The sequence below is a fragment of the Oncorhynchus nerka genome, linkage group LG25 (genome assembly GCF_034236695.1).
Source record: "Oncorhynchus nerka isolate Pitt River linkage group LG25, Oner_Uvic_2.0, whole genome shotgun sequence".
Lineage (NCBI taxonomy): Eukaryota > Metazoa > Chordata > Actinopteri > Salmoniformes > Salmonidae > Oncorhynchus > Oncorhynchus nerka.
In genome coordinates, this window is record NC_088420.1 from 44,566,024 (window position 1) to 44,582,268 (window position 16,245).

The 16,245-nt window shown below is 41.9% G+C and overlaps 1 protein-coding gene across 3 annotated transcripts in view; it reads left to right on the forward strand.

Annotated features, from left to right (window-relative positions):
• The window catches only part of c1qtnf13 (C1q and TNF related 13), a 42,038-nt gene extending 33,372 nt beyond the window's left edge, over positions 1 to 8,666 (forward strand). For 2 of the 3 annotated variants that reach the window (XM_065009801.1, XM_065009802.1), the window contains one exon: positions 4,592 to 8,666. In XM_065009801.1, the coding sequence (XP_064865873.1) occupies positions 4,624 to 5,697 (1,074 nt within the window). In that variant the 5' untranslated portion in view covers positions 4,592 to 4,623 and the 3' untranslated portion in view covers positions 5,698 to 8,666. Of the gene's footprint in view, positions 1 to 292; positions 370 to 4,591 lie in introns of those variants that run through there. The other variant, XM_029633512.2, reaches the window with a different exon arrangement.
• Positions 8,667 to 16,245: the final 7,579 nt, after the last annotated feature.

Below are 16,245 nucleotides of genomic sequence, written 5' to 3' on the forward strand. Positions count from 1 at the left end.
AATATATTTATAAAGCCGATGTCACAAAGTGCTATACAGAAACCCAGCCTAAAACCCCAAACTGCAAGCAATGCAGATGTTGAAGGACTTGCTTTTGTTGCTTTTAAGGATTATAAACAGAACACAGTGAACTAGCTGTCCTGTTCCCTCATGAGACTAAACAAACCTGTGTATTTCCTCCCCTCAATGATAAACTACCAGACCAGATCAGGATGCAGGGATCAGCATTGTATAATGGGACCCGTGGAGCTCCACCTCTTGGAGCTCCACGGGTCCCATTGAAAAGGCTGACTAGGGAGAAGGCTGACTAGAGAGAAGGTGACCAGCTGACTACAGGCATGCACACTCTGTACCAGCACATGAGAACAGGTAGGACCCACACTCTATAGAGATGTATTTCTCTGCCGTAAGCTGTCAGGTCAATTACAGGCTGAAGATGTAGAGCTGAGAATTACATGTGTTCCAATACAGAAATGATTAGATTTTGTGAGAAGGCTTGTGAGAGATAAGAGCTATGGGATTGTTGCTGTTGAAATCTGTAAGAATCCTAACTAAATCTGACCTCATTCAAATTTGAATTGTTATGATATTATTTTGATTGCCATATTTTAAAATGAGTGATTCCTCACGAAACCAGGAGAAAATAATACCATTATTTTGGGGATTGTTATGAAAATTAAACCATAGAATAGTCCTTTGGATGAAGTATTGTTGACATATATTTGACATTTGTATCTAAAAGCATAATTGAGAAAATATTTATCAAAGTTGCCATATTTATGACATTTTGGCCTTACTCAGGCCTCCTGTAAGACTCCATAATGTTTCATCTGTAGGTGCTACAAAGCAAAAATATGTGTGTCATATGAAGCTTTACCGCTTGCTTTGTCATATGACCTGTTTTTTGATTTCAATAATTGTACCTTTAGATAGAAATGTCAAATATTTGTCAACAATCCTCCAAACAACCATTTTATGGATTACAATTTAGTGAGAATTGGTATTGGTATTTTTCTGTCCTGGTTTTGTGAGCTAAGTGTTTCCATATCGTTAAATAGAAGAACAAAGTTTGACTTCTGGATTTTGAGTTTTACATTATGGCAGTTGATAAAAAATGGCCTCTTTTGCCAACTCACTGTTCTGTTCTGTTCTCTCAGCATAGCTTTCAAATAGTTTAACACATTGAAACTTACAGCTTTCATAACAGTGCTTAGGAATTAACATTACAAGCAACAATGGTAGACATATGAAAATAACCATGTTAAAAATCTCTGGTTATAAGCCTGTAATTACTGATGTTAATGTACAGTATATTTTATTTACTAGGTGCCAGTTTTCTGCTCATTTAGTGCAAGAGCAGCTGTACATCATATGATTGGGATCTCTGGGATTTTGGGAGATTTTGTCAAAAAAATTAAGGAAACTCATTTAAAAATATGTTTATTCTGTGTTCCTATCTTGAGTGAGATAGGCTTACTGTTTATATTCTTATACTAAGTTAGTTCATGCTAATGGCATGTTTTGGAGAAGGCATTCCTGGGGTGGCAGGTAGCCTAGTGGTTAGAGCATTGGTCCAGTAACCGAAAGGTTGCTGGATTGAATCCCTGAGCTGATAAGGTACAAATCTGTTGTTCTGCCCTTGAACAAAGCAGTTAACCCACTGTTCCCCGGTAGGTCGTCATTGTAAATAATAATTAGTTCTTAACTGACTTGCCTACTTAAATAAAGGTAAAAAAATATATATAATTAAACTTCCTAAACTGGAGTTCATGTACCCCCAGGGTTATGCACAAGTCCATTGGGGGTATGCTAAATTAAAAAGTACAAAAATGATTCACATTTTCAAACAATCCATTTATATTCGGGTGAGGTTTTTCTCTCGCCTGAGTAGCCTCGTTTCACTACCAAAAATCTAATTTAACAGCGAAATAACGAAATAACAACACAATGTCAAATACAGATAGCCTAGTCAAGTAGTTAACATTCAATCACATTAACCATTACACTCTCACGGGAATTCCACTAAAGGTCCGTATGTAGCCAAACGTAACTGCTGCTCATGTTGGTATCTGTACTAATAGCACAAAAGCCATGACAGGGAGACATAGTGAAGTGGTAACGCGTGTGCAAGCAGTTGCTCCCGACGCCACTTGGGTACACTGCAGCATCCACTGAGAGGTTCTTGCTCCCAAAGGAATACCTGACAGCTTGAAAGACGTTTTGAACACTACAGTGAAAATGGTTAACTTTGTTAAAGCAAGGCCCCTGAACTCGCATGTATTTTCTGCACTATGCAAAGATATGGGCAGCGACCATGTAACGCTTTTACAACATACAGAAGTGCGCTGGTTATCAAGGGGAAAAGTATTGACGCGTTTTTTAAAATTGAGAGACGAGCTTAAAGTTTTCTTTACTGACCATAATTTTCACTTGGCTGACCCCTTGCATGATGATTTCTCACATGGCTGGCATATCTGGGTCATGTTTTTTCTCGCCTGAATGATCTGAATTTAGGATTACAGGGACTATATTCAATGTGTTGGGCAAAATTGAGGCTATGATTAAGAAATTGGAGCTCTTCTCTGTCTGCATTAACAAGGACAACACACAGGGTATTCCATCACTGTATGATTTTTTTGTGTGTAAATGAACTCAAGTTTACCGACAATGTCGAATGTGATATAGCGAAGCAATTACGCAGGTACTTTCCCCGAAACGGATGACACAAACAACTGGATTCGTTATCCCTTTCATGCCCTGCCTCCAGTCCACTTACCGATATCTGAACAAGAGAGCCTCATCGAAATTGCAAGAAGCAGTTCTGTGAAAATTGAATTTAATCAGAAGCCACTGCCAGATTTCTGGATTGGGCTGCGCTCAGAGTATCCTGCCTTGGCAAATCTCGCTGTTAAGACACTGATGCTCTTTGCAACCACGTACCTATGTGAGAGTGGATTCGCTAGCATGAAAACTAAATACAGGCACAGACTGTGTGGAAAATAATTTAAGACTGAGACTCTCTCCAATGCAACCCAACATTGCAGAGTTATGTGCATCCTTTCAAGCACACCCTTCTAACCTGTGGTGAGTCATTCACAATTTTCGATGAACAAATAAGGTTTTATATGTAAGATGGTTAAATAAAGAGCAAAATTATTGATTATTAGTATATTATTATTTGTGCCCTGGTCCTATAAGAGCTCTTTGTCACTTCCCATGAGTCGGGTTGTGACACAAACTCACACTCATTCTTATGTCTAATAAATGTATCATATAGTGTGTGTGTATGGCACGCTTATAATGATGGCAAAAAACAACATTTGAGAGTGCGCTGACCCTGGTGCTAGAGGGGGTATGCAGCTGGAGGTTGAATGTTTGTAGGGGTACGGGACTATAAAACGTTTGGGAACCACTATTTTAGAGGATACCAAAGGATCCATAAAACAGGCTTAATTCATGAGTGAAGCCATAACTTATTCAAGCTGGGATGGGAACTCCCCACCCTTTCAACCTTGCACTATGAATTTACCAGAGCTCTATCAACAAGTTAGAAAGAACACAAAAAGAGAACATCAATTAATTTTAGCAAGCTGGTGAAATACCTGCTTAGGACCTGAAATGACAACTCACTTCAAGATTTCAACAGTGCGTTTTATAACAGTCTAATCAGGATAAATATATATATATACATGATATATCATATATAAATTATGTTTAACATAATGATAAAGTATTGATGCTTGTTGTCCTAAAACAATCTCATTCCCCAAATTGACCCCCAACCTATCCCTCCCATGGTCACACTGTGATCTTTCGTCGACCAATTGTCCACCATCTCCAAGGGCTTTATAGAACTAAAAAAAATCCCTTCCCGGCCCCACCTTGCCCCCCTTCCAAATGTTCCATTGTCCGGGCACAAAGGAACAGATGAACCAGGGTCTAATCTAGTACTTTTTCTCAGTGCACAGACAGAACAGACAATACCAGCTGAATTAGAGGGGCTGTTACTTCCACAGGGCATCTGATTTGAGGAGCGGGATCTGTCCTGACAGGGCTCAACCAGACATCCTAACCCACTCATATAGTATTTCAGCCAGCCCATCACACAATGACACATTGCACAATCTTAGCCCATAACACACAGGTTGCTTGCATTTTCCCATATTCGATTCGTCCTGGTAACCTTAACTTTTTTAACATTGAAAAAATGAAACGAAAAATGTTTACGTTGTACAGGTGTGAAATGCTGTGCAGTAAGGAAACTTTTTTGCCCAAAATCCTACAACCCTTAGAAAATCTATCTTTTTAAATGAACAACATTTTCTTCAGAACAACCTAAAACAGTTATATTTATACCCTGGCAGTTCTATTCTGTGTTTGCTTCAGACAACTTTTGTCATTGTAACAATGTAGCTTTGTTTCTTTTTTTATAAAAATAAAAATAAACACAAATTAACAAAGCTACATTGTTACAATGACAAAAGTTGTCTGAAGCAAACACAGACTAGAACAGCCAGGGTATAAATATAACTGTTGTAGGTTGTTTTTGAAGAAAGTGAGATATTTTTACACTGTTGTTTATCTCTCCTAGTTGAGGTGGCACCATGTAGCAATCCCTGGCGCATGGCCTGTCTACTGGGCATTTTCAACTTCCTGGGGTCGGTCACACCCCTCCATGTGGCTCCCGTGATGACTGGCCTCCGCTCCGCCTTTTCAGCCACGCGGACCAATAGCATCCTGGGAGGCACTCAGAACGCTGTGACCTTCAACAAGCTCCTAGTCAACACAGGGAGTGATTTCAACCCAGACACGGGCCACTTCCGCTGCAGAATCCCTGGAGCCTATTACTTGTCCTTCACGTTGGGGAAATATCCCAAGAAGATGTTGTCTGTCATACTGGTGAAGAATGGGCAGGAAGTGCAGGCTATAGCCTATGACGATTACAAAAAGAAAGGGAGGAAGGTCCAGAGTCAAAGTGTCATGATCAGCCTGAGGGCCATGGACACAGTATGGCTGATGCTGCAGGACAGTCCTCAGTATGCTCTATACAGCAACGCTGGACCTTACATCACCTTCACCGGTTACCTGGTGTACCCCGACATCTCCATCACTGGGTATCTCAACAACCACCTATCTCTGTCAGGGCAGCCCTACCCCAACTCCAACTGTCCCCCTCCTGGAGACCACATGTATGGCTGGAGCGGTAGTGCTGAGGCCCCTGTGGAGCCTCGCTCTGCCTTCTCCATGGCCAGGACATCCCCGGTCCTGGGGGAGAATGGTGGCAGGCACCAGGAGAAGGAGCCTCTGACCTTTGATGTGGAGTACGTCAACATTGGAGGGCACTTTAACAAGACGTCGGGCCGCTTCACCTGCCGCTACCCTGGTGCCTACTATTTTGCCTTCACTGTGGGGAAGCACCCGCGCAGGGCAGTGTCAGTCAAGCTGATGACAGGCCAAGGCAAGGTGCAGGCCATGGTGTTTGACGAGGATACGTCCAGGAGGAGGGAGATGCAGAGCCAGAGTTTGCTGCTGTCGCTCCATAGGGGGGACATCGTGTGGCTCTACAGCCAGCAGGACGAGCGCTACGCCGTCTACAGCAACCAGGGACGCTACACCACCTTCTCAGGCTTCCTGGTCTACCCAGACGTTGAACCCACCACCACCACCAGCCAGGACCTGGACAGAACTCACTTCTGAGGGCTCGAAGTTCTTCAAAACACACTGGACCCTCCTAGAAAATGTACATGGTGCTATGGTTACAAAATCTAATTTGTGAAAGTGTGAATGTCAGTGCTAAGTTGCACTATGCTTCATAGGCTTTGTTTAGAACCGCTGTAGTCAGCTTCTGGGTGTGGATGGAACAACAACAGTAGCAACCTCTAAACAATGGGGCAGAGATGTACATATATTATACACATCTTATACACAGATACACATTTGTTGGCCATTTATTGATTTCATAGTATTATATCATTCCACAAGATGGGGCTGGGAGTTCATTTTTTGGATACAACGACAAGCTTAGACATTATTACACATAATCATGTAATGTTTCTCTTTATTACCAAATTGTCTGTGGATAAGTAGGTGATTTTCTGTTTTGTTTTTGGCTGCGTTTAAACCAAAGTTATGGGCTATATGTTAGTATATGATGCTGGATCATTAGGATTCTTTGGATACCTCATGTTTTTTTTCTGTAATTCACCAAAAACTATGTGTTACAATAAGTAGAGCTTTCCTAGGTAATCTTTATATATACAGACTTGCTTAGGGACATAATTATTTATCCTTACTGAGCAGATGTGTTTGCAAAGACTCAGCAAAACTCAGAAAATAATTTAATAATTTAACTTGTGTAGTGATTGCATTGAGTAGACTACTATGTAAATACTGCATAGTTTGCCTGAATGACTGTATGGACTTAGATAACCTGAATTTGATGTAGTTATGAATGTTTGATCTATTCTGAATGCATAGTGAAAGAATATTCATTAAAGGAGAAGTTTACCCAAAATCCAGAAACTCCCAAGTGTATTCCATACATTGAAACTAGTTCAGTGGAGTTTGCCCTCTCCCCCTCTCTCTCCCTGTAGGTCAACTGACTTGTGACATTGATGGATGCAGGCCTCGCTATGCTCTGTTGCCAGTTAATTCATGATTCAGAAATCTGCGAAGTGTGGACAAATTCATTATTTTATTGAAGGCGTATGGCCGAATCAGCTATTTGTTTTGAGTCGGGAAATGTGTACTTTTCCACCTAAAACATTTGCGATTATTTTACATAATTATTTCATGTAGCCGACTACCACAGCGCATGTGCACTCTTGGGGGAATCCCTGCTAAGTAGAGCTGCTGCTTTACATGCTGACCAGACCGGAAACGTTGCGTGCTCGAGCGTTGCAAAATACATTTAGAAATCCATGTTATTCAATTATTGCACTCACACTGCTTGCACGTGACAACAAGCGGCTGCGTTGCCGGGGGCTAAAATAGAAGTCATTCCTATTTCTGACGCAGATTGCGCTGCAAGTCCTGCCTCTCCCATCTCCTCATTGGTTTATAGAAGCAGGTACCCACGTGCCATCTCCTAATTGGTAATACCCACGTGGGTGATTGAAAGACGAACTGTTTTGCCGGTCGTCATGGTAATACTATGAAAGTTTAGATGCCAATCACCATATAAGTTCAAAGATGAAAAAGCCTGAAAGGAGGAGAGATGACTAGAAACGATTCGGTTGACCGTTTTATGTGTGGATTAATTGTCGGAGTAGAGGAACAACTCAATGTTTATATCCCAGGACAATTTAGCTAGCAGCAGCAAGCAAGCTAAATAGGACAAATTAGCTAGCAAGTGCAAGCTAGCTAGCTAAATTGCCATTAATGCTTTTCGACCTGTCCCCAAATTAATGTAATTGGTTCAGAGTTTGTTTTGATATTTTAACCTGCGATGATCGCATTTGGTGTGGGGGGACAAAATACATTTATGCACGATGGCACACGCGTGCAGCCGGTTTGGGTTCCGTGATAGCCATCGAAGGCGCAGCAGTAGCTGGACCACAGCCCCAACCATCCTCAGGATCATCACAGACTGACTGGTGGTGTAATTGTGGCAATTGCGCTCCAATGCTGCGAAGGAGGAATGTTTGTGCTGCGGATCATTTGATTATGTAACTACAATTCTTATAGAAATGGAGGAACATAATTATGATAAAGAGCAGTTAGTTTGCTTTTGAGACCACAGGGATATTGCTGCCCAGATTAACTCTGGTGTCCTTGAAACATTTATCCGTATTCCAAAAACGAATTGGAGACGCACCACTGTTCCAGCTGGGACAAATGGACAGTTGTCTAATGAGTAAGTAGCTAAACTTTACTTTAATGAATGATTGCTTCTCTTAAACCTTTATTAATGGGGATATTAGTGGGTTTTATGTTTTGACATTAGCTCAAAACCCTATATAGCCTATGTTTATATATCACAGTGTTTTTTGTATATTCTATTCTGTAATATAAGGTGACACAATGTCTATTGTCCACAGCCCCGTCATAAATACATAGGGCACATATGCCATCCTGTAGAGCACCTAGGCCTGTACTGTATGTCTACATTATATGGTGCAATGGTAATAACGCAATAAGAACACCACGAACTTCAAGAATCAGGCTGGCAACGGAGCAGAGCAGGCCTCTATCCAGCAAAGCCACGTGACCGTTTTTGCAGCTTTTTCAGTACAGCACTACGTTTGTTTATCCTATTTGTAGCTCTGTGTTGTTGTTTTTGTCGCACCTCTTTGCTTTATCTTGGCCAGGTCACAGTTGTAAATGAGAACTTGTTCTCAACTGGCCTAACTGGTTAAATAAAGGTGAAATAAAATAAAAAATAAAAGGGAGAGAGAGGAGAGAGAGGGCAAACCCCACTGATTTATTTTCAATGTATGGAATCACTTGGGAGTTTTAGGATTTGGGTAGACTTCTCCTTTAAGGAGCAGTTCCATGATTCAAAGGTCATCCATGGGATCCAAAAAGTAATGACTGAAACTGATCAATGTGTGATTTAAACTTCTCTTGTATAAGAAATAAAAAATGTAGTTATGTTATTCAATATTTTTATTATTCTACCTCCTACACAGTACATTGAGCAGAAAACACCCTATTAAAGGCCAACTTGCAAGATTCTCAGAAACGTGACTTTTTAACCCAGTGTCAGTGAGTCACAAATATGTGTTCTTTTGGAGAGTATCCTTGTTGATCCTAAGTAGTTGACTTCATATGCAGTTTGTTCAATTTGAGCAGGCACTCCTTGAAGGCTCATAGACTTTAGCAAAGCACTTTCTAACTTTGCTTGACATACAGCAAACATCTAATGCTTGTTCTGAATTCAGCTAGCAGTACTTACTTTGTCCTCTTCATCCCAGGTGTGGACATAAGGCTGCAACAAGGAGGCTCGGGAAGAAAAAAACATAACAAATACTATATATTTGGAGTAGAGGTCTTACTGGATCCCAAAATTGAGATCTGAACCGAATTGGATCCATTAAATTCCAGAAATGATCTGGTCATTTAAAAAATATATACACAGTATCAGTCAGAAGTTTGGACACACCTACTCATTCCAGGATTTTCCTTCTTTTTTTTTCTTTAAAAAAACAACTATTTTCTACATTGTATAATAATAGTGAAGACATCAAAACTATGAAATAAGACATATGGAATCCTGTAGTAATCAGAAAAGTGTTAAATAAATCAAATTATATTTTAGACAAAACACACCTCCAGGCTGGCTATTTGACCAAGACGGAGAGTGATGGAGTGCTACATCAGATGACCTGGCCTCCACAATCACCCGACCTCAACCCAAATGAGATTGTTTGGGATGAGTTGGACCGCAGAGTGAAGGAAAAGCAGCCAACAAGTGCTCAGCATATGTGGGAACTCCTTCAAAACTGTTGGAAAAGCATTCCAGATGAAGCTGTTTGAGAGAATGCCAAGAGTGTGCGATGCTGTCATCAATGCAAAGGGTGGCTACTTTGAAGAATCTGAAATCTAAAATATATTTTGATTTGTTTAACACTTTTTTGGTTACTACATGATTCCATATGTGTTATTTCATAGTTTTGTGTCTTCATTATTATTCTACAATGTAGAAAATAGTAAAAATAAAGAAAAACCCTTGAATGAGTAAGAGTGTCCAAACTTTTGACAGGTACTGTGATAATTACATTGTTTGCTATATTATTGAAAGAATGGGGATGGCTGCCATTTTACGGGCACCTAACCAATTGTGCTGTTTTGTGTGTTTTAATGGATTGTTTATAACTTATTTTCTACATAATGTTGATGCTACCATCTCTTATGACCGAAAAGAGCTTCTAGATATCAGAACAGCGATTATTCACCTCGAACTGGACAAAGATTTTTTCTTTAATGAGTCTGACGCAAATGATATCATGTTTCTCCCAGACAAGGCCCAAATCTCATCTGCATGAAGAAAAGAGCGAGTCGGGAGTTTCAAGTTCCTTGGTGTCTACATGACAAACAAACTTTCATGGTCCCAACACATGAGGGCATGACAACCTAGGAGACAAGATTTGGTATGGGTCCCCGGATCCTCAAAAAGTTCTACAGCTGCACCCTCGAGAGCATCCTGACCGGTTGCATCACCACCTGGTATGGCAACTGCTCTGCTTCCGACCGTAAGGAAAGGGAAAGGGGGTTGTCTAGTCAGTTGTACACCTGAATGCATTCAATTGAAGTGTCTTCCGCATTTAACCCAACACCTCTCAATCAGAGAGGTGCGGGCGGGGCAGGTGCTACAGAGGGTAGTGCGAACAGCCCAGTAAATCACTTGGGGCGGCAGGGTAGCCTAGTGGTTAGAGTGTTGGACTAGTAACAGAAAGGTTGCAAGTTCGAATCCCTGAGCTGAGAAGGTACAAATCTGTCGTTCTGCCCCTGAACAGGCAGTTAACCCACGGTTCCTAGGCCGTCATTGAAAATAAGAATTTGGTCTTAACTGACTTGCCTAGTAAAATTTTAAAAAATATAAAAAAATTGGGCCAAGCTTCCTGTCATCCAGGACCTATAGTCGAGGCGGTGTCAGAAGAAGGCCCCCAAAAATTGTCAAAGACTCCAGTCACCCAAGTCATAGATTGTTCTCTCTGCTACTACACGGCATGTGGTACCGGAGCGATTCTAGGTCCAAAATGCTCCTTAACAGTTTCTACCCACAAGCCATAAGACTGCTGAACAATTAATCAAATGGCCACCTAGACTATTTGCATTGACCCCCCCCCCCCTTTTCTACACTGCTGCCACTCACCGTTTATTATCTATGCATAGTCACTTTACCCCTACCAACATGTACAAATTCCCTCGACTAACCTGTATCACCGCACATTGACTCGGCACGGTACCCTCTGTATATAGCCTCATTCATTGTAGCTGCATTCATTGTAGCTGGGGATTTTAACAAGGCTAATCTGAAAACAAGACTCCCTAAATTGTATCAGCATATCGATTGCGCAACCAGGGCTGGAAAAACCTTGGATCATTGTTATTCTAACTTCCGCGACGCATATAAGGCCCTGCCCCGCCCTCCTTTCGGGAAAGCTGACCACGACTCCATTTTGCTGATCCCTGCCTACAGACAGAAACTAAAACAAGAAGCTCCCACGCTGAGGTATGTCCAATGCTGGTCCGACCAAGCTGATTCCACACTCCAAGACTGCTTCCATCACGTGGACTGGGATATGTTTCGTATTGCGTCAGATAACAACATTGACGAATACGCTGATTCGGTGTGAGTTCATTAGAACATGCGTTGAAGATGTCGTTCCCATAGCAACGATTAAAACATTCCCTAACCAGAAACCGTGGATTGATGGCAACATTCGCGTGAAACTGAAAGCGCAAACCACTGCTTTTAATCAGGGCAAGGTGACTGGTAACATGACCGAATACAAACAGTGCAGCTATTCCCTCCGCAAGGCTATCAAACAAGCTAAGCGTCAGTATAGAGACAAAGTAGAATCTCAATTCAATGGCTCAGACACAAGAGGTATGTGGCAGGGTCTACAGTCAATCACGGACTACAAGAAGAAAACCAGCCCAGTCACGGACCAGGATGTCTTGCTCCCAGGCAGACTAAATAACTTTTTGCCCGCTTTGAGGACAATACAGTGCCACTGACACGGCCTGCAACGAAAACATGTGGACTCTCCTTCACTGCAGCCGAGGTGAGTAAAACATTTAAACGTGTTAACCCTCGCAAGGCTGCAGGCCCAGACGGCATCCCCAGCCGCGCCCTCAGAGCATGCGCAGACCAGCTGGCCGGTGTGTTTACGGACATATTCAATCAATCCCTATACCAGTCTGCTGTTCCCACATGCTTCAAGAGGGCCACCATTGTTCCTGTTCCCAAGAAAGCTAAGGTAACTGAGCTAAACGACTACCGCCCCGTAGCACTCACTTCCGTCATCATGAAGTGCTTTGAGAGACTAGTCAAGGACCATATCACCTCCACCCTACCTGACACCCTAGACCCACTCCAATTTGCTTACCGCTCAAATAGGTCCACAGACGATGCAATCTCAACCACACTGCACACTGCCCTAACCCATCTGGACAAGAGGAATACCTATGTGAGAATGCTGTTCATCGACTACAGCTCGGCATTCAACACCATAGTACCCTCCAAGCTCGAGACCCTGGATCTCGACCCCGCCCTGTGCAACTGGGTACTGGACTTCCTGACGGGCCGCCCCCAGGTGGTGAGGGTAGGCAACAACATCTCCACCCCGCTGATCCTCAACACTGGGGCCCCACAAGGGTGCGTTCTGAGCCCTCTCCTGTACTCCCTGTTCACCCACGACTGCGTGGCCACGCACGCCTCCAACTCAATCATCAAGTTTGCGGACGACACAACAGTGGTAGGCTTGATTACCAACAACGACGAGACGGCCTACAGGGAGGAGGTGAGGGCCCTCGGAGTGTGGTGTCAGGAAAATAACCTCACACTCAACGTCAACAAAACTAAGGAGATGATTGTGGACTTCAGGAAACAGCAGAGGGAACACCCACCTATCCACATCAATGGAACAGTAGTGGAGAGGGTAGTAAGTTTTAAGTTCCTCGGCATACACATCACAGACAAACTGAATTGGTCCACTCACACAGACAGCATCGTGAAGAAGGCGCAGCAGCGCCTCTTCAACCTCAGGAGGCTGAAGAAATTCGGCTTGTCACCAAAAGCACTCACAAACTTCTACAGATGCACAATCGAGAGCATCCTGGTGGGCTGTATCACCGCCTGGTACGGCAACTGCTCCGCCCACAACCGTAAGGCTCTCCAGAGGGTAGTGAGGTCTGCACAACGCATCACTGGGGGCAAATTACCTGCCCTCCAGGACACCTACACCACCCGATGTTACAGGAAGGCCATAAAGATCATCAAGGACAACAACCACCCGAGCCACTGCCTGTTCACCCCGCTATCATCCAGAAGGCGAGGTCAGTACAGGTGCATCAAAGCTGGGACAAAGAGACTGAAAAACAGCTTCTATCTCAAGGCCATCAGACTGTTAAACAGCCACCACTAACATTGAGTGGCTGCTGCCAACACACCTGACTCAACTCCAGCCACTTTAATAATGGGAATTGATGGGAAATTATGTAAAATATATCACTAGCCACTTTAAACAATGCTACCTAATATAATGTTTACATACCCTACATTATTCATCTCATATGTATACGTATATACTGTACTCTATATCATCTACTGCATCCTTATGTAATACATGTATCACTAGCCACTTTAACTATGCCACTTTGTTTACATACTCATCTCATATGTATATACTGTACTCGATACCATCTACTGTATCTTGCCTATGCTGCTCTGTACCATCACTCATTCATATATCTTTATGTACATATTCTTTATCCCCTTACACTGTGTATAAGACAGTAGTTTTGGAATTGTTAGTTAGATTACTTGTTGGTTATTACTGCATTGTCGGAACTAGAAGCACAAGCATTTCGCTACACTCGCATTAACATCTGCTAACCATGTGTATGTGACAAATAAAAATTGATTTGATTATTGTTATTTTATTGTGTTACTTTTTATTTATTTATTTTGTATTTTTAAAATATTTTCTTAACTCTATTTTCTTAAAACTGCGTTGTTGGTTTAGGGCTTGTAAGTAAGAATTTCACAGTAAGGTCGACCACCAGTTGTATTCAGCGCATGTGACAAATAAAATTGGATTTGATTCATAGCCTGTTTGTTCATGTGCCTTGCGACCGTAATATACTGTATAGGTCTAATGGCTGGGACAATAAGAAGCCACAGTGGCAGAATAAATTCCGACCACACCTTTGTTTCATCACAAAAACGGAGGCCAACCTATGTCCGGTGAAGTACACAAAGCATGTTGCATGTAACAAACAGTTACATGCCCTACAGCATGATCAAGCAAGTTCATGTTTCTCACATTATTTGGAACACTAAACTACTTTTGATCTAGAACCACAGAGAGTTACCGCAAGTTGCAATGAAAACAGAAGCTGCCTCCACTATTCCAGCACCATTTAAACTTCAACATTTCAACATCATCAAATACCCTATGCTTAATACAGTGACAATTAAAAGATACCAAAAACTATTTAGTCCAATAAGCCAAATATGATGTGGTTGTCCATGTTTCTGATGTCTGTGTATGTATGTATGTCTGTGCGTGCGTGAGCATTCGCGCAAGTAGAAAAAACATGTTGACTCTCCCTACTTGTAGAGAAACGTCAATGCCATTCTCCTCTCGTTCACGTTGAATAAATCGCAAATCGCTGTATTTTTTGTTGTCTTAGGCTACCTGGCTAAAATGCTTCCTCGTTAGCCTAACTTCCTTCCATGGGCAATATTAGCTAGTTAACATTAGCCTTCTACATCTAGCAACATATGAAACTTTCATCCTCTCAGGCCAGGGGCAATGTATGAATTAATGGTAGGATCAGAATCGCCGTTATAATAATTGGCCAGTACAGAAAATTAAGGAAACCACAAATCCAAATCCCTATCTCCATCTGTGGCTAATTTAAGAAATGGGCCATTTTAGCTAGCTACCTAGCCACGGGAGGACAACAACACAACTAGATGCTACAATTTAAGTGGTTTCTGTCAATTAAGTATGCTTTCGATGTGATTTGATAGTGACGCCAAATTCCCTTGACACTTTTTTTGGTGCTCGCTTAGTTTAGCCCAAAGCTGATTGGATATGATTTTATACTTTTTTTTTTATCAAGGGAGGCTAAATACTCGCTGGCTTCCCTTGCATTCAATGCTACATTACAGGCGGCAACAATGTCATACTCTTTTGGACCAGACAGCATCAGATAGATGGACTACATATACAGAGACAGAGGGGCGCTGTTTCGCTCATTTAAAAATGCTTTCTCCGGTGAGATACGTTCAGCCTCTTGCAAATTGAAGGAGAGACACAGAGAGACAAAAGGTGTTTTATTTTTGGGGGGATTAATTCGTCCCCACCAGGGTAGGGCAGCACCATACAACATTCCAATGTTATAGTCTTGTGAATCTCTCAGGCATATTTTTTGATTGGAAATGGGAAAAATGGGAAAGATGGACAAACTACATTCTCATTCATATTATTATTTATTATTATTATTTAAACGTTTTGCTCTACAAAAGACACATAAGCTTAAAGTACACACACTAGTGAGAATTTCTGGGGAGAAAAATAGTCATTTGTTTTTACTTTCCGTGGATTCTCAAATGACCTCCCACAGATCCAGCTTCCACAACTGGAAGGCATTATGTCATTGGCCATAACCCCACTCCTCCTGTAGGTTAGGTTACCTGGACACAGAGTTGACTACCGTTATCTGTAATCCAGTAGCATTGCTTTGAAGAATGTCACAGTACATACAAACTGAAAAATGACACCTATTGTAGATGCAAGACACCAAAACCTACTTTATTAAACAAAAAAATAATTCCAACAAGTCCAGAACGCTGGTGAAGGAGTTGGACATTTTTAAACGTTTTTACCAACGAGAGCTTCGCAAATGCAGGAATGGTGGATGGCAACATGCATGAAACATACAGGCTGACAGAAAAAGCGGCACCATCCATTTATCCTCACCAACAGGTAACATTACCCAGCTAGACCTACTATTTTTGGGAATGGGGTCACTCATCATTCATTCAACACTAGTCAAATGACCAAATAGCAAAGCCTGTTATCATGGTTTACAGTAGTTGAATTGTTTATATTTGATGTTGAACTGTTTTATATACACTGAACAAAAATAGAAATGCAACATTCAACAATTTCAACGTTTTTACTGAGTTACAGTTCATGTAAGGAAATCAGTCAATTGAATACATTATTATTGAATACATTATGAGAGTATGCAGGCCAAGGAAGAATTTGGACGTTTTCAGCTTCCAGGAATTGTGTACACATCCTTGCGACATGGGGTTGTGCATTATGATGCTGAAACATGAAGTGATGGCATGACAATGGGCCTCAGGATCTCGCCACAGTTTATCTGTGCATTCAAATGGCCATCTATAAAATGCAATTGTGTTCGTTGTCTGTAGCTTATACCTGCCCATACCATATCCCCACCACCACCATGGAGCACTCTGTTTACAACGTTGATATCAGCAAAACCGCTCGCCCACACGACGCCATACATGCTTCCTGCAATCTGGTGAGGACGACG